We start from the raw sequence: 22767 nt of genomic DNA, 5'->3' as shown, positions 1-22767 counted from the left end.
ACAATTAAAAAAGAAAAAGAAAAAAAAAGAGTAAGAGAGACCCACCACCTAAAATGTAAAATCTATCGCATATATATGTGGATAAGGTAGAGTCCAAATCACAAAAAAAGAAAAGGGTAGGGACCAAAGCCCTACTAATTACAGTGAACATGGAATCAGCATTCTTCTTTCTCATATCTCTACCTTATCCAAGCTACTTTAATCTTCCATCCTGAAAATGGCTTCCATCTTTGGCTCACCACCATTTATGTCCCACCCACTTACAAAAACTCAGTTTTCTTCATCATCATCACAATCACCTCCACCTACTCCTCCATCTCCATCAACTCCACCTTCACAACCTCAATCTCCAGCACCATCTCAACAGCTAAGTACATCTTCATCCAACCAACAAGCACCAGTCTCAGTTAACGTCCAACAAGAATTCAAGCCTACAAAGCCTAAGCCTGCCACTGCTGACAGCACAGACTGGATAGCTTCCACATTGACCAGGCGGTTTGGCCTTGGTGCAGGCCTTGCATGGGCTGCCTTTCTAGCTGTTGGTGTAATCTCTGAACAGATTAAGACCCGAATTGAAGTCTCTCAACAAGAAGCAAATACTAGGTTTGTCAACTAACTTCACTATCCGCCACCATTCAGTTTTCATATATATATATATATATATAAAAAATAAAAGTTGAAGGATGATTCAGTTTTTGGAAAAGTTCAAGGTGCATGAAACCCTTTGATGGAGAAGATACTTTGAGTGATTTGCAAACCTCTATTTAAAGATATTTTGTTACATTAGCTATTATGTTACGTGTAATGAATAACGATAAATAAGAAGAGCTTAGTAGGAAGTAGGAAGGCATTTAGTACTATTCATTTAAATCTTACTCCAGAAGTAGAGTGTCTAAACGAGACTTCTCCTCAAGAATTATTGTAGAAATCAAATGAGATTTATATGTCAAAATTATTTGTATATAAAGAAAGAGTTGTGTCAACTACACATGGAGATAGAAAGCAGGGATCATCTCAAAGCTTTTAATAGATTGGTATTTAGGATCAAGCCTTGTTGCTTTTAATGCTTCATATATATGATATCTTGATGGCTACACTAGTGTTTGTTGACAAAGGAGACACTCAAGTTAAAATGGTTATAACAGTTTTCTTGGAGACTAAAAGTTTAAGAAGCTAACGAATAATTCAGAAATTGGGCATTTGTGGTAAAGTTCGAATCAAGTCGTGCATGGTAGGAGTGTATGGCTTGGGGGAATTTCGATAGGATAAGTTAAGATAAAGATGAGGACTTACACTATTGTCATGAGATTGGACATGACATTAAGACTAGGGAAGAATTTTTTTTTTTTTAAGGCTGGTTGAATTCTTTGGGCTATCAATAGTGTTAGGTTAAATTTGCTCTACTAGTATATAGTTTTGTATTGTGAAAATTAATTTAATTTGCTCCATCTTTGCTTCTGGTCATTTCTGCGTGCTTTTGTCCAAACTCAACCTTGTCTTAAATTTGCCACCTTGTGTTCGAGGAGAGATATTAGACATAATAGAACTCTTTGGGTCCAAACATGTTGTAAAGCTCAAACGTGTACTTATAGGTCAAGCAACCTAGTCTTCCTAGTATTAGAATAGGGTTAGGCTAGGTTCAAAATGCTTTAATTATTGTATAGTTTTGTATTGGAAGAATCAATTCAATCTGTTGATTTCTCACGTATTGGTTTGATCTTTATATGTAAATTTAGCCATATGGTCTTTCAAACTGCAACCAGTAACCATGATTTATCTTCTACAGAAATGTTGAAAAGGAAGAGGAGGTGGTCTTGCCAAATGGCATAAGGTAAAAGTTCTCATTGTCCATAACTTGACAGTATTGGCCTTAGAACTTTGAAGTGCATAATTGTCCTAACATGTACAATTTTCCCCCCCAGGTATTATGAGTTGAGAGTTGGCGGTGGAGCTTCTCCAAGGCCAGGGGACCTGGTTGTAATCGATCTCAAGGGAAAAATAGAAGGCAATGGGGAAGTGTTTGTGGATACATTTGGTGGTGAGAAGAAGCCATTGGCTCTGGTAATGGGGTCTAGGCCATATAGTAGGGGAATGTGTGAAGGGATAGAATATGTGTTAAGATCTATGAAGGCTGGGGGTAAAAGAAGAGTGATAATTCCTCCTACTTTGGGGTTTGGGGAGAAGGGAACAGATTTAGGTCCTGGTGTGCAAATTCCCCCCTTTGCAACTCTTGAGTATATTGTTGAGGTTGAAAAAGTGTCCATTGCACCCGCCTGAGTTTGAATGTATATGGGTAGATTCTGACCTCAGTAAAATATGATATTTCTTATTGATTTACTATTTTTTTGCTTCGTAAGTTTTTAAACTAATGAAAAAGGAGAATATTGTTACTTTGGCCCAAAGCATATTGAGTTAGCAGTGGAACATTTGTTTTTATCCGCTAGTTTTTGACCTTTTCCTTTAACAGCCCCAGTTGTAGTCTAGCATTTGCATTTCCCAAGTTTTATAATGGTTGGGCTGATTGGAATATTTGACTAAATTATAAATTTTGGTGTTTAAGCATAGTCCAATAATAATGATATCTTGTTTGGTGTCTCATATATGTGGTTTAAATCACACATTCCACTCTTTCTCAAAAAAAGAAAAAGAAAAAAGAAATCCAAACAAAAAACGAATTACATTCTCTTTATATGATTGTTGCTAAGATAAGATTCAATTTCAAAATCCTTATTTGATGACACAAGCAAATTAAGGCACATAGTTTATTTGTTTATTATGGTCACAATTCGTAATTGCTAATAGCCAAATGGTCAAATGACATTGCTTTGATCCCTTTGTCTTAAACTTAACACAAAAAAGAAGTTATATAGTAATTCTTTTTGTTCATTAAATTGGTTTTAAAGTAAACACTATTCATTCAAATTAAATTAGATATTTCCCACAAAAAAAAAAAAAAAACTCGTTTTAAACTTAGTTACTTAAATTACATTCCTCCAAACATATATATACCTTTTTATTTATATATTCACTCAAAATTATTTTAAAATTTTCTTATTCTATCTTACAAAAATTAAAATTTTTTTTTTACCTCCTACATATTTTTCTATGTTTTTGTATTTACCAACTTATGTAATAAATAACTTTGGAATCTTCAAAATATTAGCTTATATCATTATTTATTTGTTTATTTTGATAGTTAGCATTAGTTTTTAGACCCTTGAAAACACATTGTTTAACCTAATTTTACTGCCAAGTTGATACTTAAGTCAATTATGTAGATATTAGGTTAAACATTCATCATATATATCATGCAGCGGAAAAGTAAATAACACAAGATATGATGACCCAGAAAAACTAATGAAATGAACTAATTTCAAGGTAAAAAAACTTGGGGGGGAACTATCCCAAGAAGAACAATCCACTATATCAAATAAAAGTTTACAGTAAAAAATATTTAATTCGTAGTAAACTTAACTATGATTATCAAACCTAGTTTTGAACTCTCAAACTTCTTTGATGTGGATTTGCTCCAACATAAACCTCCAATTCATGCTATAGATCTCCAACATAGACCTCCAGTCTATGACTCCGAGACCACCATTGAAGGTTTAGATCCAACACTTTTGATGACTAGTATGCAACAACTTTTGATCTACCAATTCTAATAGTATGTAGATTGTTTTCTGGTAGTGACTTTGAAAGGAGAAGGCATAGAACCTTTTAGATCTCAAAAGAGCAACTCCAAAGTCTCTTCAAAACGTGCCTTAGGGTTTCCTTTAAATACTATGTGAATTACATCTGAAACCCTAATCACTTACTGGGCTTAATAAACTGTTGGGCTGAAAACGTAATCTGTAGATGCAACTTTCGATCGGTCGAAAACTGCTAAAATTAGATCCCTTAAAACAGTAACTTTCTTGTTCTTGTACTTTGACTTACAACACTTTGAGTATTGTCTAATCATACTTATAGACTTTGTAATCTATATCTACACAAATTTATGCTCAAGATTTGTTAATTGTTCTAAACTTTTTGAATTTAACTGTTAGTTTTTCAAAATATACTTATCTAATAAACCTATATAAATAAATGCATTCGTACAAACATAAAACAGATCCTTTATTTTGTTTGTTTTTGAGAACCACATAAAATAGATACATAATACACACAACACATGTAGGTTAAAAATGACTACATAACCTATGGATGACAGCTAAATATAAACTAAAGAAAGTTTTAAAATGTGTTTAGACAAAGCAAACACATTAACCTAACCGGTTTCAACTCCCAATTCAAAATTGATTCTAATCTTTTATTTTATTTTATTTTTTATTTTTATTTTTTTTGAGAATCTAATCTTATTTTTATTCAGTTTGTATTAGAACAGAACCATTTATGTGGTTTGCTCCTTTAAATGAAATTCAAGAATATCTTAGAATACCACAGGATGGAAAGAGGAAAGATCATTAGCGGATTCCATCATATACTATGTGGTATTGGATTAAATTAGAAAATGGAATTAGATATGATAGCTCATAATTAGAAGATGAATTTTTCTTTTTCCTTTTTTGTATTTCACAACAAAGATAGAAGCTTGAAGTCTTCTCCAAAAACAATGAAGATATTATTATGAGCTATCTCCATTTGTGCAACTCATGATGCCATAGTGTTAAAGGATCCAAAATTCGACCACTCTTTTCTCTTTTCAAAAAGGAAAAGAGAAAGAACTCAAGGAACAAAATTAAACATTATCAATTAGGGTCTTAGGCCTAGACCTGGGGCTGGCCCTAATTGATAATGTTTAATTTTGGTGAAACAATAAATTGTTGAGTATAACGAATAATCATTAACAATAAATTTTCCTGACCCTAATTGATAATGTTTAATTTTGATGAAACAATAAATTGTTGAGTATAGCGAATAATCATTAACAATAAATTTTCCTAACAAAAAGAGAATGAGAGGATCATTGTTTGGTTAGAAGAATATCTCTCTTTTCTTTTTTCTCATTGTACAATGTGTTTTGAATAAATAAAATTTGCTATCATTTTTGCTATAAAAAAAAAAAAAACAATAAATTTTACTCAACAATTTGTAAAAGAAATTCAATAATACCTAAATACAAAAACTTAATTATCAATTTTACTTTTCAAAATACAACTGTTTTAAACAGAAAAATAATAATATGGAAATTTGAATAAAAAATACTTAATTGATACTGTATCAAATATTAAAAACCTCACTAAATCTTATCCCTTTAGACGAGTCAAAATATATTGAGTTGGTCTTGCTAAATTACAAGTTTTTTTTTTTTTTTTTTTTTTTTAAATCTAGGAAAAATTAGATCTAAAATCTCTTGGACAAAAAAAAAAAACTTTATTAATCGACTTTTGAAACTTAATATAAGTAAAAAAAAAAAAAAAATAGTCATAATTCCACCAAATGGAATATTGAAACCAACTTTTGAAACTTAACATATATAAATACAAAAAAAAGTCATAGTTCCACCAAATGGAATATATTGAATGTTGCATGGGCTGACTATTATTTGATAGACATTCTTCTCAGGAAAAAAAAAAAAAAAAAAAAAAAAGGATATACATACGAGACACTTTGAATTTCATGGACTTAAGGATCGGAAAACGATGACCAAGAAATCATTATTGCTCTTAAAAGTATGAAAATGAATTAAATAGCAGTTGAATTGGGGCATATAGAAATATCTTTTTTTGCCAAATATGGACCACTATAGAAATATCTCAGTATGAAAACTTGCAAGGTTGTAAATTGAACACAACAGTGCCACAAGACCAACGGTGCTGACTGCTGAGTCTGCTGAAATGGAATCGTAACCACAAGACCCGAGTGGAGGAGAATTAAATTATTACTGATGAGGTATCCGCATTTAAAATTAGAGCAATGATAATCACACGTTCCTTAATTAATTCTTATCATACACTTAAATAAACAGCAACACATGGACAAATATCGATCACTCACTCACCAAAATATGATTTTACAATTTTAACTAAAACATGATTTCAAAAAGACAGTGTATAAAGAAATGAGTAATGTTATAATCACAAACTATTTTATAAATATAGCCAACTTCTTATTAGTTTTCATCTAGACCCACTATTAATATCACTTTTTACATTTACCAATAATCATTCATCACATCAGTAGTTTGTAAAATTTTTTGTGAAATAGATCATATGTCTAGCATTATTCCAAAGATAGTAGGTAATAAAATTTTAAAAAATAAAATAAAAGTTAATGAATATCTTAAAAGTATTAATTTAAGAAATATATTTAGAAATTTTTTGTTAAAATATAAAAAAAACAACTTATTTTTTAACAGCTATTTATATTCCTATAAAAGTAGTATAAATTTTTTTCTTATATTTTATTAACAAATGCCATTCTAAAAAAACAAAAAAGTTATAGTAGCACGTTAATAAAATATATATATATATATATATATATATTTATATATATAATAAAGAAGTGCCATTATTATTCTATTTGGTCATTGGCACTGTTAGATCTTCATACTCATGGGAACCGTTATCGACTCCCATTTCTTGGGCTTAACTGCTATTGTCACTGTAATACTCTCTCTCTCTCTCTCTCTCTCCCCTTGTGAGTTTTTCTTTATTGATGTATGTATAAGCCTGTCAAAATAAATTGGATATTGGTATTTGCAGGTGGGGTATCAGTTGTTGTTCTTTATAGTCACTGCTCTTCTCAAATTCGATAAAGTCACTGACTTTGCTGGTGGGTTTTCTTTCTTTAATCCTTTTGTTGCTTAAAACGCTAATATGAAATTGGAAATTTTATTGCTTGTTGAGTTGCAAAGCTGTTTTGCACGTTAACTCTGGTTTTTCTTGTTTTTGTTGTTTGAATTTGCAGGAAGCACAAATTTTGTTATCATTGCCATATTGACTCTGGTTCTGAAAGGCTCATGGCATTTCAGACAGGTATAAATAATCATGTTTGTGTTGTTGTGCTTGTGCTCGTGCACTCTCTATTATCAGGGGTTGTTTGTGGAAAATTCTCAAAATATGATCTTCCATTTTTCTTTGATTGGGCTGGACATGTTAACACCCTCTGCTTCACACTTTTGCACAGACTCTTACGCTTTGAAAAATAACCCAACTTTATTATACTAAGTGGGTATTGCTTTACGCTTATGATGGAATCCAAGTTTCTATTTTTGTTAGAATTATAGTTAAATGATTAAATTCACACTTTCTTAGTGGTTTAAGCTTTTGGGACAAATGATAGTTTACCATGATATCAGAGCATGTGATCCTAAGTTTGAGCCGTTTCTCTATTCTATCATCTATTTTAAAATTTTCCCACGTGTTGGACCCTACTTATTAAGTGAGGATGCTTAAACTTTTGAAACAATTGGTAATTTTTTCAATTTTTCTAAGAAAAATTATATTTTTTGTTGGATAAATGATTTTTGTGGTTGTGTTCTGATTATTAATAAAAAGAAGGAATTTGTGTCTCTCAAGTGCAATATATTCCTCATGGTTGGAATTTCATGTTTGAGTGAAAGTGATTAAGCCTGACATTTCTGAGTGATTAATATAACATTGTTGGGTCCAAATCTATACGCTTAAGTTTTTGATTAAGGCAGTATCCCAACTTGTCATATCAAGGCCTCACATAAAGTGTCCATCAATTGTGGCTGGCCAATGTGTTGTTCAACATGGTCTCATTATATATATAATTTTGCTGCTGTGATTTCAGATAGTCTTGACTTTGCTTGTAGCAATATGGGGTCTCCGCCTGGGACTGTTTCTATTAATGAGGTATGATTTATTTGATTCTAACATGAAATGATGAAGTTTATTAGTTAGCAAGGCTAGTCTATGTACATTTTATTAGACAGCTTATTAAATTTGTGACTTGATTTTAGTTCTTGAAAATCAACTTGACAAAACCTCATATTTTGAACTACCTGGAGTTGTGGATAGATGAAATCTCTGGCATTCACCTCTACCTTGAGGCATGTCCTTTGTTATGTTGTAGGCATCATTTTTGTTTTAGTTATTGTTTTTGATGCTTGGCCCCTGCTTATTAGTTTCAACCATAGTGGTGGATGTGGACTCTATCAGTTCTTCTACTCAAATTTTACTTTTAGATTTAATAAAAGTTTTGTTTTCTTTTTACACAATTTACTGAATGCTGCTATCTTCTCTTGTATCATTCCATTTGCTTTGGTTTTGGTGTTCTAAAATTAGTTTATATACTTGTCCAAATCCTTAACTTGAATACTTGACTTACAAATAATTTTTATCCCTAGGGCCAGGCCAAACTTAACAATGTTGTTGCTATTTAGTGCAGTATCACCAATCACCTAGACATCAACTTAATATTTAATTTTTATTTTCTGGGTACTATGATCAGGATCTTGCAGTGGGGGGAGGATAGGCGTTTAGATGAAATGCGTGCTAGTTTGGGAAAACTGGCAGTTTTCTGGATATTTCAGGTTTTTTAGGATTTCTCTATATCTATTTTGGATTAGCTATGACTGTATACTGGAATTCTAGTTGCCATTTGGAGTGTCTATATATAGTTTTTGACATTCGATATGTGATTTACCCCCTTCACTGCAGGCTGTCTGGGTGTGGACAGTTAGTTTGCCTGTTACAGTGGTTAATTCAAGCAACAGAAATCCATCTCTCCAGGCTGAGGACATAATTGGCTGGATTATTTGGTCGGTGGGTTTTCTAGTTGAAGCAACAGCTGATCAGCAAAAACTAACATTCAAAAACTCTCCAGAAAATAGAGGGAAATGGTGCAATGTTGGACTATGGCAATACTCTCGTCATCCAAACTATTTTGGTGAGGTTAGTGCTGCCATTTCGTTTAGATGCACATATAATTAGAGCTGGTGCTGAATGCTTCTGTTCATGATGCTGCTTAGAAATGTAAAACGCTGTTAACAAAAGAAACCTTAAAGTAATGATATACATACATACATATATATATATATTTCTCTGTTTTAATCCATCTCATTTGTAATTGATGATATCTTTCTCATGGTTACTGGTTGCATGCAAGGTGCAGATTTTTTGTGTGCTATCTATCTTATACTTTACTGCTATAACTATAAACTCCTAAATATGAAACCATATCAATGAGTCATAATTTGTAACATCTAGACTTCTTTCAACTGAATAATGGACAGTATGCACATTTAGGCTGTTGAATTTTAGGTTAGATGACATCCTAAATATGAGTCTCCACTGCTGTGGCACTACAGTATTGATTCTTCAATATATCTGGGTAAAGAAAATAGATAGTTTAATTATGAAAAATTTGATAGCTTTTTTTGAGGAAGTGACTAAAATTAGCCTTCAGTTCTGGGAATCTGGTAACATATGCTTGCCTCATACATCTCACATGCTCAGAAGCCATACCTCATGAACATGACAATTATATGAATACATCATATGTTCAACAACATTGTTACATTATTTACCTTGATTATAATTCTGTAAAATAATGAAACCTTGATGAATGTTGAGCTCAGATTTTCCTCTGGTGGGGAATTTTTGTGGCTTCCACACCTGTACTTGAAGGTGCTGAGTGGCTTGTAATCCTTGGGCCAATCTTCCTCACATTGTTGCTTCTTTTCATCAGTGGCATACCATTGCTTGAGGTTTGCTTCTCCCGGCTTTGGATTTAATTACTATATCCACTGCATTCTGAATCTGCTTATGATAAATACTGCATAATTGTTACCAGGAATCGGCAGATAAGAAGTTTGGGAATGTGACTGGATATGGGCTTTATAAAAGAAAAACTAGGTTATGTTCTTCCTTTCTTCTTTTACTAAATCTTTTAAGTGTATTTAGGAGGAGGAAGTAACTAAGCCTAACATAGTATGTTGCAGCCCTCTAATTCCGCTGCCACCAGCAGTATATGGGAATTTGCCCTCATGGTTCAAAACAACTTTCCTTTTCGAATTCCCTTTCTACAGTCGTAGTCTTCCACAGGAAGGGTCAAACTGGTGAGGCTTAAACTTTCTGCAAATGCTTTTATCTTGACAAGAGACTCATGCCACACTTGCAATCTTCATCTAACTTGGGTTATTGTGTGAAGTTATTTGTTGCGTGTTCTGAATATGGAATATTTTACTGATGCTTGAAGCTACATATATCTATTCTATTGGGCAAACAGAATTTCACTTGGGATTGTATTCTGAACCTTGGGAGTCAAATGACTCTATAGTGATATATTATCATATATACCAGCATTACTTACTGTTGTAGTCTTTTTCCATGTTCTTACTCTCTGTGTCTGAAGGGTTAGTGTCTAGATGGTTCATATTTGGACCTTAGATTCCCTTCTCCAACCACACCCCCCCCCCCCCCCCCCCTCTCTCTCCCAATAGGGCCTGATCCTGTGTGCTAAGGTTGAGCCCATTAGTGTTTATCTAATTAAAGTATATTTAGTTATTAAAAAAAAGGCCAAGATAAATAATAAAACCTTTTGGTTTATAGATAGGTGTTGAGTTGGAAGGAGAAATGAGAAACCAAAAAACTAAATAAAGTAAACTGAGCCAGAACCATGTTGCAAGTATTGAGAATGTCCAGTTCTTTCCAAACTTCATTACATTTAAGGTTACATAGAAGATGCTGCAAGTTCCTTCCTGATCTTTCCCTTGTCATCTGTTTGCTCTGTTCCCTACCTTCTTCCTCTTCCCTAGCTGACCATAATTAAGAGTACCGGACTTCTTTTTACATCTAACTGTAATGTATGAATGTGAAAGAAATCAGAAATTGACTGCTGTTTTCTGTTATTTACTATTACAATAGTAATGTCCTCGTCAACTTGGGTTCCACATGGAAAACACATACACACACACAGATAACTTTTAGGTTATATATGCTTCATACCTTGTGTACAAGAAATCGAATGGACATATGTAGCATCAGAGTGGATGGAATGGAATAATGAGATAGTCAACAAGATGGTAATATCATAATATGGTTTAAGGTTTTGTTTGGATTGAAGTGCATAATTTTTCTTTGTTTGCCTGACTTTGTCATTAATCCTATGCTTTGTTATTTTTTCAAGCAATTTACTGAGTGTGCAAGGTAGTGGACTTCAAAAAATAAGAAGTCCATAATTTATGATATTATTATATGGCTTAAGGTTTTAATTGGCAGTGCATTACTTTTCTGTATTTGTAAACTTTTGAAGTGTTAATAATACCATTTTTCTGGTTGTTCGTTACCATCTGTGCAAGGTATAGAACAAGCAGGAGAGAAAGTAGCGATGGAATGAAGATGCGCTAGTTCTTCATGACTCTTTGATTTGCAATGTTTTATTTCTCTATCCTCCTATGGATGTATGGTTCATCACTTTTCTTCTCCATGACTACTATTATGATAAATGAAATTCTGATTTGTTAATGTTCAAGCATGTCCTGTTATCCCGAACAATGTTCAATTTAAAAAAATGTATATATGAATGGTTGCTATGTGCGAGAATTTGACAATTTCATTGGTACCTTCATTTTTCTCTTTCTTCTGTTATCAATATCACAATGCATGCAGTTTATCATGCTCATGGGCATGAACATGAACTACGCAGCTTGTATGGAGTGAATGCCCCCAGATTACCTGTCAAATTTGAGCAGGTGGGGTCAGTTACCCATAAGTTTTACTAGCTAAAAGCGAGTCTAAAGGGTTCTCCTTTAAAATTGTTTCCTACGTTTTAAAAAAAATTGCATTTAGTAAGTACATCATATGCGATGAACAAGGAGAAACGAATTTTTTGTTTAACAATACATGATGCAGCATAAAGTCAAAATATAAGTTGAGTATTGACACCAAACTCACAAACCCGAGGCTTCCAATGTTGTGGATTGAAAGCAGCACAACAAATGAACCCCACCTCTCTCTCTCTCTCTCTCTCTCTCTCCGCGGCTTCAACCTCAAGTGGATGTTGGGATCAAACAAGAAACCAATGCTAACAAGAACCTAAAGAAATGTCTGGATTAGGATCTATGAATTATCCTCTTTTTTATTATTTTATTTATTTATTTTATGTTGTTCTTCCCCCTCCCTTTGCTATATTGATTTTTTTTATTTTTGTGGTTGATTTTTGATTTTGTGTCAGTAGGAGGGTGTGTATCAGAGGAAGAAAGAAGATGACAAGGGAGAGAATGCATTGGTTTTGCAGATGGAGAAAAGAGAAAAAAAAAAGGAGCGAAATTAGAAATTATTAAAATATTAGTATGCAAATGCTACAATAACTGTGTATATATGCACGGTTACTTTAGCAGTTTTGCATTTTTGTACAATTTTACACTCATTGATGTGAGTTTTTTTTTTTGGGTTAAAATGTGTAAAATGGATTACTTTTTGTATTTTGCAAGGTTTTCCATGGACTGATGCAGATGCTCTTAAGGAGTAAATAAGAAATTAACTTTAAAAGTGTCTGCTTGAACCGTACTTAATGAAGAAGTTTAATCCCGCACTCGCTATTCACAATGAAAGAATAACCTTCCTTAGGGCAAAAATGGCCCATTAGCATTAATTTTTGAATTATTTAGCAACAAAGCACTGTTTCGAAAATAATTAGGGAAGTACCACTTTTTGTGGTACTCGAGCTTGGTGAGCTCGAGTACCCCATTTTTCTGTTCCAGCGTGGCACCTGACGTTGGCATCTGAGTTTAAAGTCTCTCTTCACCCTCACCCTTACCAGAACACAGTCTCACTCTCACTCTCACTTACACCTAAAGGTTCAAACCCCAAACGTTCAAACCCTCACACCCTCACACCATCGGGGGCAGAAATTAAAAACGTCGTTGTGATCGCTTTCGCGTATCGATGATGGCCGGGGGAGTGGAATCGTGGTCTCCGTCGCCGTCGCGCCTGAGGGAATAGGAGAAGGGAAAGTGGTGGTTGTTGGAGGAGCGATGGTAATGGCCTTTCCGTTGGATGACAGTGGTGCGACGTCGTCTTCGTCCTCATCTTCTTCTTCGCCCTTTCTTCTCCCTATCTCCGACCAATTAGGGTTTTCAATTTCATTTCACAGAGTCACCACGCGGACCATTTCCCCTTCAATGGCGCTTTGTAAGCTCTCTCTCTCCGAAAAATTTGAGTTCTTTTTCTCTTAATTTTCACTAATCCAACTGGTTTTGGCGCTGCAATTCCATGTCTTGGTTTTTGTTTTAAATTTTCAAGAAATTTCATACTTTTTTGAATTTTGGTGCATAATGTGTTGTGAAGAACTTAGCATGTTGATTTTTTTGAAAGAAGTTCTAATTTTTTTATCTGGGTTTTAGTTTTTGGTGAATAATGTGTTGTGAAGAACTTAGCTAGTTTGATTGTGTGGGTGCTGTGAGGTTGTGTTGGTGAATTTGGAACTTAGTGTGTTTGAATGAAAAATTGGAAGCACTGAAGGCTGAAGGTATAAATCTTGGACTTTTATAGCTTTTCTTTTTTTTTTTTTTTTTTTTTTTTTTTTTAACAGAAGTGATAGAAGACTTTTATAGCTTTAAATTGCACTAATAATGTAAACTTACGTTATAGACAAACAAATCCACATTATTAAACCCCCAACATTCATTGTAAATGAAAAGAGATACTACTACAAATCTATCATTTAACAAAATGGCGATTTCCACTAAAAAAAGAAAGAAAGAAGGGGGGCATTGTTAGTACGGACCAAATTAAGATAAGATGGACCACATAATTGTGTTTATGTGGACCAAGTTAAATGTTAAATTACTGTGAATTATGGTCTTATACATTGTCTTTGGGGTGACACAAGAATTGTGTTTCCTGCATGTGCTTCATGATTCTCTTAATGTATAAATTCAGTTTAGGATTCTATTATTGACAAGGAGATCATTACTAGAATAAGTACACCTCACAGCAAAAAAAAGGTTAGTCCATAATTAAGGTTGTGGGGTGTGTATTCTCTGGGAAAAAGAAAAAGGTTTTGAGGGTGCGCATCCCCTACCCATCTCACCCTAAAATCCATATTTTTCATGTTTCCTGTCTTGTTTGTCCTCATATGTCCAAGCTGACCACATGCCCCACAAACAAAACTCTCTCTTGCAGATTTCTTCTCCTTAAAAACCTTGACTTTATCTCCCGATATTTTGATTTTCTTACTGACTAGACCAACACTTGTGATATCATTCTTTTTCATTAAAGCTTTCACCTTTCCATACTTGCCTTTTTTCGCAATAACATTTTCTACCTCCTTCATGTCTTTATTAAATATCTCTTTGGAAGAATAGGACCCATCAGGTTGGGCAGTACTGACAATTTGCTTGATCCGATTTGTGTTCTCAAACCAAAACTTGGTTGCAAGCCCAAAGCCAGCCCTGTTTCCTCCCTCACAACTTTAGTCTTTTTCTTCTTCCTCCTCTCAGCCTCATCATCTTCCATGAGTAACCTGCATAATTCGACAGCTTCAGCGGCTTCATCTTCATTTTCCTCTTCTGCCTGAGCTATGGATGGGCGCCTTCTCATTTTGAGCCCCTTAACACCATCCGCTTTGTCATGCTTTGACTCATAGTTACCTACTTCTTCCTCACATTCCTCTGCATCAAGAAGATTCTCTAAATCCCCAGCAAATGAATCAAGATCACTATTTCCTTCAGAGTCACTCTCATTTTCACGATCTAAGGCAGAAAGACTCTGAACTTGTCGTTCCCAAATCTCCTGACACTTCTCCCTTGTCTGCTATTGCAGTTGAAGAAATGACATCTGCTGGCCACGTGCATACTTGCTGATAGTTGTGGGATCAATCTGTATCCCCGATGCAGCTTGCTCACTTTAAAGTTTGCGTATCATAGCAATACGGTGCCACCTAGTCAGTTTCGCAATCTCCTCCTCACAAACATCCAACTTCAGAAGAACCTCCCGTGCTTTGCAGTATTTGATAATTCAACTATTCTTTTATTTTTTTTTATTGGTATTTATTTCATTCCTTCTTCCTATGTTCTTGTTTCTAATGTTCTCTTTGTTCGTTTTTGTCAAGTTATTTGAATGCTTTTTATTAAAAAATTAAAATCAAATTTAATTTTTTCCTTGTAGTTGCGATACATAGGTTACAGTGGTCACATATTATAGTGATTAAGTCATTGCATTAGAACGAGCACCAAAAATTTTGAAAGGTAAGTTTTTATGAATTTCCCCCTTAATTGTCCCATTCTTAATTTAATCTTTTGTTAATAAATGGTTGATTAATTTGTGCTATATGTTCAAATTCCAACAAGATTTGGTTTTTGAGATTAATTTATGATTAGTTTTGGAGTTAGTTTACAAAAGAAACACAATTGACAAAAATCTACATAAATAATTAGTTACATGTAAAACTATAGCTGTTGAACAATTATTGATTATGATGTGAGGGGGTGAATTCTATTGAATTTTGAGTCAATGTTATTTTTTTTTAAGTTCAATGTAGCCAAATAGATGCATTGAGAATCGAAAAGAGTTTTAGTTTCAGCATTCAAATTTAGTTAGTTGCTTGGTAAATATTTGTTTTTAAGGCATTGAAATCGGAAAGATATGTTATATATTTGTTTATTATTTTGACTCAACCTATTACCTGAGGATAGAACACAAAAATCATTTACTTTTTGTTTGTGGGTCTGGGTTGATACTCTTCAAACTTTGTATTACATGCTGAGATTGGTAACCTAAATGCATGTGTATGTATGTTTTGTTTGAAATGTGATTTTACAATTAGCTTTTGTTTAGATAGTTTCCCTCACCACGTGTTTGATGTGGAGCAACTTAGATGTTGTAGCCTAACTATGTTCATATTTATTTTTGTATTGTAGACAGTTTAGCCTCACTATATGCACTTTATCTTTGCATCTTATAAGCCTCACTATATGCACTTTATCTTTGCATCTTATATTGCTACATCATTTCAATTATCCATGGAACTTATGTCCATCTTCATTGCAAGTTGTGTGTGTGCTCTAGTTCCTATTTTTCATTTGTTGCACTCTTTTGCAACCTTTATTAAAATATCTTTCTCTTCCTTTTTCTGTGTCTTTGTTAAGTTCTTTCAATGGTATGATCATGTTCTATGGAAAAGAATTCTGTGTTTATGGATATGTTATAGTTCGCAATTTGTTCACTTGTGCTTTTTTGCATCCTTTCTCAAAATATCTTGTCCATCATCTTCCTTTAAGTCTCAGTTTTGTTTTTTCAAATCATTTCTACAAAAAGAAAGTACTGTTTCAACATATTGGTTACAAGCTTGAAGGGCCAAGTGCAATATGACTAAATTATGTGAGGTCAAGAAAGCAGGTATCTAGTTCTGCTTGGTTAGAATAGATAATTATTATTCATGGAAGGAATTGCTTTTCTAAAGTTGAATTTTTCCTGGCTATGCATGTTAGATAGTTATTTACATTCATTTTCTTTCCTTTTTCTTTTCTCTATGATGTTTTAGTTTTTTACATCAGTCAAAGTATTCTTCTGATATATCCATCTATCTTGAATTTTATTGTAATTGTTTGTGTAATGCTTATAAAATACATAATCTAAAATAAATTGTCTACTGTGTAGGAAAACCAATATTCATGTATTGTATGGGAGGCCTTGCTGAATACTGTGTTGTGCCAGCACATGCCTTGTCTATTTTGCCCAACTCGTTGCCATACATAGACTCTGCAATTCTAGGATTTGCAGTTTTTACTGCTTATGGTGCTATGGCCCACGCAGTTGAGGTGCGTCCTGGGGATTCTGTTGCTGTGATTGGAATTGGAGGTGTTGGTTCAAGGTGAACAACTAAAGTTGTATACTTTATTTACTTTTTTCTGGGTTGATAATTGTATCTTTAATTGCTTATCAGTACCTTAAATAACGTTTGACTGGCCAATTCAAAATTTAGTAACCATATACTTTTTTTTCCCTTTCAATTTAAAATTGTGAAGTGACTAAATTAATTAAACAAAGTTCCATATATTAAGGTTTAGAAAGTATATCAGAAGTCTTCAAATGGAAATAATAAATGCTTCCACTATAATATTAGGAAGCATTTTATTGCAATAGAATTGTACATGATAATATTAACCAATAGAGCATTGGTTGTGTGACTTGACACTCTTTTGAAATAAAAACCTCATAATGTATGGTAGTGACAGATAGTAGAGATACCTTGGCAATAATACATTCTAGAAGGGTCTAGAATAGGAACACCTCACCAATGGTATCTCAGTAGAGACATTCAGTTCTCTATGTTTCTAACACTAGCGTAAAAAAAGTAGTTCCCAGAAAGAAGAAAAAATGGTGGTAATTAATAAGAAGGAATCTATTGTAGAGTTTGGTGGTATTTTGAGTCTTGTCTTCCTTCATTGGGTCCAAATTTCACCCCTACACTTTATAAAAGTTGGCCTTCATAACCATTAAATACTTGTGGAAGTATGTGATCCAATTTCATTGGGGTCTTTTTAACATTACTATAACGAGATCACCTGCTCCAGTTGTTTGCAGATAGCAAGAGCTTTTGGTGCCTCTGATATTATTGCTGTGGATGTTCAGGATGAGAAACTGCAGAAAGCCAAGCAATTTGGAGCCACTCACACAATAAATGCAATTCTAGAAGATGCTATTGAAAAGATAAAAGTACGTGCTACATCTTTTTCTTCAACCTTTTAGTGAGCTATAAAGTTCCATAATACTTGCTTATGGATTACTCTTGTTTATGATTTCAACTTTTGTAATGGATGCACTATTTCTATGACTTTTTGGGGGTCACCTTAGTGTTTCATGTAAAGTTTCCATTAAACTGGCCATTGGAACAATCTTATCTGCGCTTCAGTTGCTTTTCTTTTAATGAAGTCCTAACTTTTTCAAGCTTAGTTGATACTTGTTTCTACAATGTGTCCACTGAAGTTGTCCAATGAGCTCCATCAAAATACTATGCAAGCAACCATATATGCTTTGGAATTTGCTCTACATGGAATTTCTTCACTTTTATTTGATGCTTCACTCGTGATTGGTGAGAGCCATGAACTTAGTTTTGTATTTTCCTTCTTTTAATTCTGCCACTTTGAAGGCCTCTTTTTTACGCTTTCTGTTTGATTGTTGTACAAGGTTTCTTGCAATTCTTTAGTTGATTTTATAGAAGATTTAAGTCTTTGGCTGTAATCTTTAGGAAGCTCTTCATTTAGAGCTTTCCTTTGTTTAATAAAATTGTTACTTATTGTTGGGATTTGCCTTTTTGTGCAAGTTAACCATTATCACCTTGAGGAGTCTCTTTGTGAGGGCTTCATATGATATTTTGGGACATCACTTAACCCAAAGTTTAAGTTAATGAGTTTCAATATCAACAATTTAATAACCAATCACTCTTATAATTCTTATCCAATTTTGATATATTTTTCTACTTAGTGGGAGCCACTAATGATAGTGGCATCAAACAATTGCCCACATTAGTAAATTGAGGAGTCTGTTTGTGAGGGCTTCATATAACATTTTGGGACACCACTTAACCCAAAAACTATAGACAATGAGTTTGGGCCCAACAATGTTATGTTAACTATTCTCTCTTATCATCATTACTTCATGTGGGACTTTACCATTTACTAAGCCACACTGCTCATATGTGAATATTCTAACACTTAAAAAAATGACAAGTTGTGATAGTGTTAATGTATAAGGGACATAAAAATAACGTAGAGTCTTGCCAGGATGGATCAAACTTCAGATATTTACCTTTGGCATCTCTATATTGTATTTCATAAAAAAAAAATTCTACATTCAACACAAAATAACTTTCATTGTGATTGTTTTATATCAAAACTATATTGCTAGAATTGTCTTGTCCTGGGTACTCTGACCTTTTACAAGTCGTCCATAACATTAGCATCAAACATTTTTAAATTGATTACATCAAATGGATGCGCACTGTATTCTTTCTTAATTTATGAACCAACCTCTAACATGTTATTCATATGTTTTGGACAGGAAATAACAGGGGGAGTGGGTGTAGACATTGTTGTGGAAGCCTTGGGAAAACCACAGACATTTTTCCAATGTACACAAAGTGTGAGAGATGGAGGAAAAGTTGTAATGGTTGGACTTACACAAATTGGTGCTATGGGCGAGGTCGATATAAACCGTCTTGTTCGTAGAAAGGTGCGTACTCTGCAGTCAATGGATTTTAAGGTTGTATTCATGTCATTTTTAGTTATAACCATAGATAATTTTGCAAAAGACTGAAAGTGTGCTTATATTCAGGCAGATTGTGGAGTTAGTGGATTTTGCACACTCTCAAGGAGTTGTCTTAAATGACTTACGGCCATCTTGTTTCTTTTTACTGCAATCAAGTAGAGTTAAATACACTGGTTCTTCTACTTGATGTGAGAGAATTAGAGGGTGTGATGTGTCAAGAATCATTTCGGAAAAGGCCATTGGAACAAAATGAGCATGCCTACCTTAGTTTGGGTGCAAAGCAGCGAAGAATATGTGAGGAAATGAATTCTATTAAACAACAGCCTTACTTCATGACTAATGGTGGCTTCAGTACTAAATCAATGAAAGAGACTGAAATTTCAATCACTGGTCCAGAAGATTCAGGACAAACTGAACTTCAGTCTCAAAACAATTCCAGCTGCCAAAATAAATCACTGGCTGCACAGCAGACTAGATTTTTATGATTCATGTTGTTACTTTCAAAAATTGAAAATAACCCAGCTGCTAAAGTACAGTTGAATAAAGTTTTTTTTATTTTAATTTTATGTCTTGGCCTTTTCAAGTTCCAATGAATGACAATTCCTTGTTCATTTCTTTTCTCAGAACCCCAAGTTCTGGTAATGAAATTTTAGGACGATTTGAAATTCTGGGTTTTGTGAATTTTTCAAGAAAGCAGTGTGTGAGGCGGCTCCAACTAAGAAAGTAGACTCAGCTGCAAAGAGGGCTCGTCAAGCTGAGAAAAGGCGCATCTACAACAAATCCCGCAAATCTGAAATCAAGACCCGCATGAAGAAGGTGCTTATTATACATTCTTGTAAAGAGGACTATGTTTAATTCTATTTTTGTTATGGGCTCGCACTTTATCTGGTTTTAGGATAGTTTTTATGTTCGATTGTTCAGTAAAAGGCTTCTAGATATCAGTGATGATATAATGATATTAGAGCTAATGAGCTCTGGCTCGAATGGCTTCTTCCCTTGTAAGAGCAAGGTAGGGGGTGTGGTTGTGGGTTCAAGACCCATACAAGGTGTGTGTGTAAATTACCAATATATAGAAAAATTAATGGTATAATGATGTTTTATATATTATTTCAAACTGAAATTTTCCTTTTAGAATATGAAGCTATGTATCAAATCATCTTGATATGAAACTTCTCTTTTTGTTTAAGAATCATTAACAGGGTCACGATAAAGATCAAAGATCTGCTTTTCTTCAAATTAGTGTGATCTATCTACTATAACATGAAAGGCACTTCCTCCTATCAACATTGGCAGCCTGACGATTCTCAGCACAACTTTGGAGACCTAAATTCTTATGATTTTTATTTCTTGTTTTTGTTGTTGTTCTTCTTCTATATTTCATGTGTGGTTAAACTAAATCAAATAAAAGGGTAAAGTTTATGCACAATATCTTAGGTGCTTAGGTGCAATATATGTTTCCCAATTATGTTCAAACACAGCTGCTTTGAAGTTACTTGTCTTTGGAAATATAATATTGTTTGTGTTTCATTGGTCAATGCAACCATGTGTTTGTATTTATTTGGGGAACCTAATGTACAAAACTTATTTTTGCCTAAATTTTGTCCCAAATTAAAATATCCTTTTTAATTTTATGTTTGGTCCATATCTGAATGAAACATCCATGTCGATATCTAGATTGGTATCATTCCTATATCTTTAAATTATTGAGGTAGAATTTGGGGTTTCAATCCGTAGGCCTCATTATTTGCTGACTTTCATGGACAGAACCTTTCATGAGTGAATCCAGAATTGAACCCAAAATACAAGCACAACCAGACCAACATTCTAGTAATCACCGAAAAATATAAATTAACTAACTAACTAAATTGATCAAAACCCAGAATCAAACTATGCATAAAAATAACAAATTTACAAACAAAAATACCCACAAGCTGAACATGCAAGCTGAGCGAGACATACCTTGTGAGAGGGAGACCGAGAGCGAGACGGAGACGGAGAATGAAGCAGATCGCGAGATTGAGAGGGAGAATGAGAGTATTTGCGAGATTGAGAGGTAGAATGAGAGTATTTGTGTGGAAATAGCTTTAGATTGAGAGGGAGATAGCGAGATTGAGAGGTTTGGTTTGTGGGTATGTTTTGCTCTGGGTAACAGATGGTTTAAGCTCTAGGAACATATGGTTTAACTGTGGGGTAATAGGGAGACAATGTGGGTGAGCAGTGCTCGAGCCTCAGGAGCTCGGGTACCAAGTTTATTTTTAAAATTTTTCTGTTCCAACGTCATTCTGTTCCAACGTCAGGTGCCACTTGGAATAGAAAAATGGAGTACTCGAGCTCACCAAGCTCGAGTACTACCAAAAGTGGTACTTACCTATTTATTTCCCAAACAGTGTTTCGGGCCAAAATATTTCAAAAATTAATGCTAATGGGCCATTTTTGCCCCTTCCTTAGTTATAAAGTTCCCAAGGAGCACTATAGGGATGACCCATCCAAAGTGAGCTTGGCCCATCACGCATGAGTGTTGCCCCGCTTTGCATTGGCTTGGATTGTGCATGGGCCAAGCCTTCTTATATATATTTTTGGACAAATTTTATTTAAAAATTAAATTTTGTTGCCAAACGTTTCAAGCTAATTGTCGTTAATTTTTTTTGCATTTGTTCATCTCCATCTCTACACCATTAACACGTGCTTTTTGCCTCATTAATCATTGTTTCTTTTTTTTAATTGGGTCTATATATATTCGTCATATTCACTCTTTTACTGTTTTGCATTATTCTCCCCTACATAGTTTGTTAGAATTTTTAAAATTAACAATTTTTGGTTTACTGGATACACTGATTGTCATGATTCTTCTGTGTGTAGTAGATCATTGTATCTTAAAAGAGAGATGTCCAGGAAGTTTGTAAGTACCATTATGAGGGGAAAGTTCTTTCTTAAAGACATAGTATCAAACATAAGTCTTGATAAATTGTTGTATATTTTTTTAATTCATTCCATTTGTAAAACATTACTTTCTAATTTTGTTTTTGATTTACATAATGATAAAAATTTCTAGTATAGTCTAAACTTGTGGCATGAATTCTCTTGTTCTGATCAAGAGTCTTGTAACTTAATGATATTAATGGGTCTCCTTTATGAGGAGAACAATGGTTTGAATCCCCCCTTTCTACTTATTATAACAATTAAATTATTAAAAAAATCCTCTTGTTTTAATAATCTTTTTATCTTTGTTTTGCCAAATTCAGATTCTAAGTTTTTGTTATGGTAATTGACTCTTGATCTTTTCCTTTGCATAGATGATCTTAGTGATTGCATTCTATTAGAGGAAATATTTTCCCTTCATTTCTATTTCTATCATTCAAAGATTAGGTCTTGATAATGCCAAGTGTTTTCTTTCCAAGTGATGTGTTCCGGATTTAAGTTGTGAATCAATTTCTTCAAAAATTAAGGGTATTGGTCACCGATTTTTAAAACTTTTTTCCCACTTTATAAACAAAAGTGGTGGGTCTCACACAAATAGTTTATGTTTGGAAATTGTTTTTGGAAAATTGTTTTTTTATAGAACTGTTCTAAATTTTATTGTGCA

At 33.7% G+C, this 22767-nt stretch overlaps 3 protein-coding genes across 8 annotated transcripts; all 3 read left to right on the top strand.

Moving 5' to 3' along the window:
* Positions 1–102: 102 nt before the first annotated feature.
* On the top strand, positions 103–2340 carry LOC126701639 (peptidyl-prolyl cis-trans isomerase FKBP17-2, chloroplastic). The gene is made up of 3 exons (XM_050399926.1): positions 103–603; positions 1787–1831; positions 1923–2340. The coding sequence occupies exons 1-3, from the start codon at positions 218–220 to the stop codon at positions 2275–2277; spliced, it is 786 nt and encodes a 261-aa protein (XP_050255883.1). The 5' UTR covers positions 103–217; the 3' UTR covers positions 2278–2340.
* A 4137-nt stretch (positions 2341–6477) lies between these two features.
* LOC126701661 (uncharacterized) lies at positions 6478–12464 on the top strand. Of its 6 annotated transcripts, none has more exons than XR_007647449.1 (11): positions 6478–6608; positions 6708–6777; positions 6913–6980; positions 7762–7823; positions 8422–8503; positions 8631–8864; positions 9551–9679; positions 9766–9827; positions 9914–10030; positions 11279–11374; positions 12151–12464. XR_007647449.1 is itself a non-coding variant. In XM_050399961.1 (10 exons), coding segments are annotated over exons 1-10 (876 nt in total). In that variant the 5' UTR covers positions 6478–6557; the 3' UTR covers positions 11280–11445. The 6 variants fall into 6 exon arrangements, 2 of the variants coding, with proteins under 2 accessions (XP_050255918.1, XP_050255917.1); XR_007647450.1 differs by having other exon boundaries at positions 12148–12464; XR_007647447.1 differs by having other exon boundaries at positions 11273–11374.
* Positions 12465–12745: 281 nt separating this feature from the next.
* LOC126701662 (uncharacterized) lies at positions 12746–19949 on the top strand. The gene is made up of 5 exons (XM_050399962.1): positions 12746–13106; positions 16575–16788; positions 17492–17633; positions 18978–19148; positions 19251–19949. Exons 2-5 carry the CDS (start codon positions 16589–16591, stop codon positions 19302–19304), a joined length of 567 nt encoding a protein of 188 aa, XP_050255919.1. The 5' UTR covers positions 12746–13106; positions 16575–16588; the 3' UTR covers positions 19305–19949.
* The last annotated feature ends 2818 nt before the right edge of the window (positions 19950–22767 follow it).

Source organism: Quercus robur, chromosome 10 (assembly GCF_932294415.1).
Source record: "Quercus robur chromosome 10, dhQueRobu3.1, whole genome shotgun sequence".
NCBI classification, from domain to species: domain Eukaryota; kingdom Viridiplantae; phylum Streptophyta; class Magnoliopsida; order Fagales; family Fagaceae; genus Quercus; species Quercus robur.
This window is presented reverse-complemented; position numbering and strand designations above follow the sequence as displayed.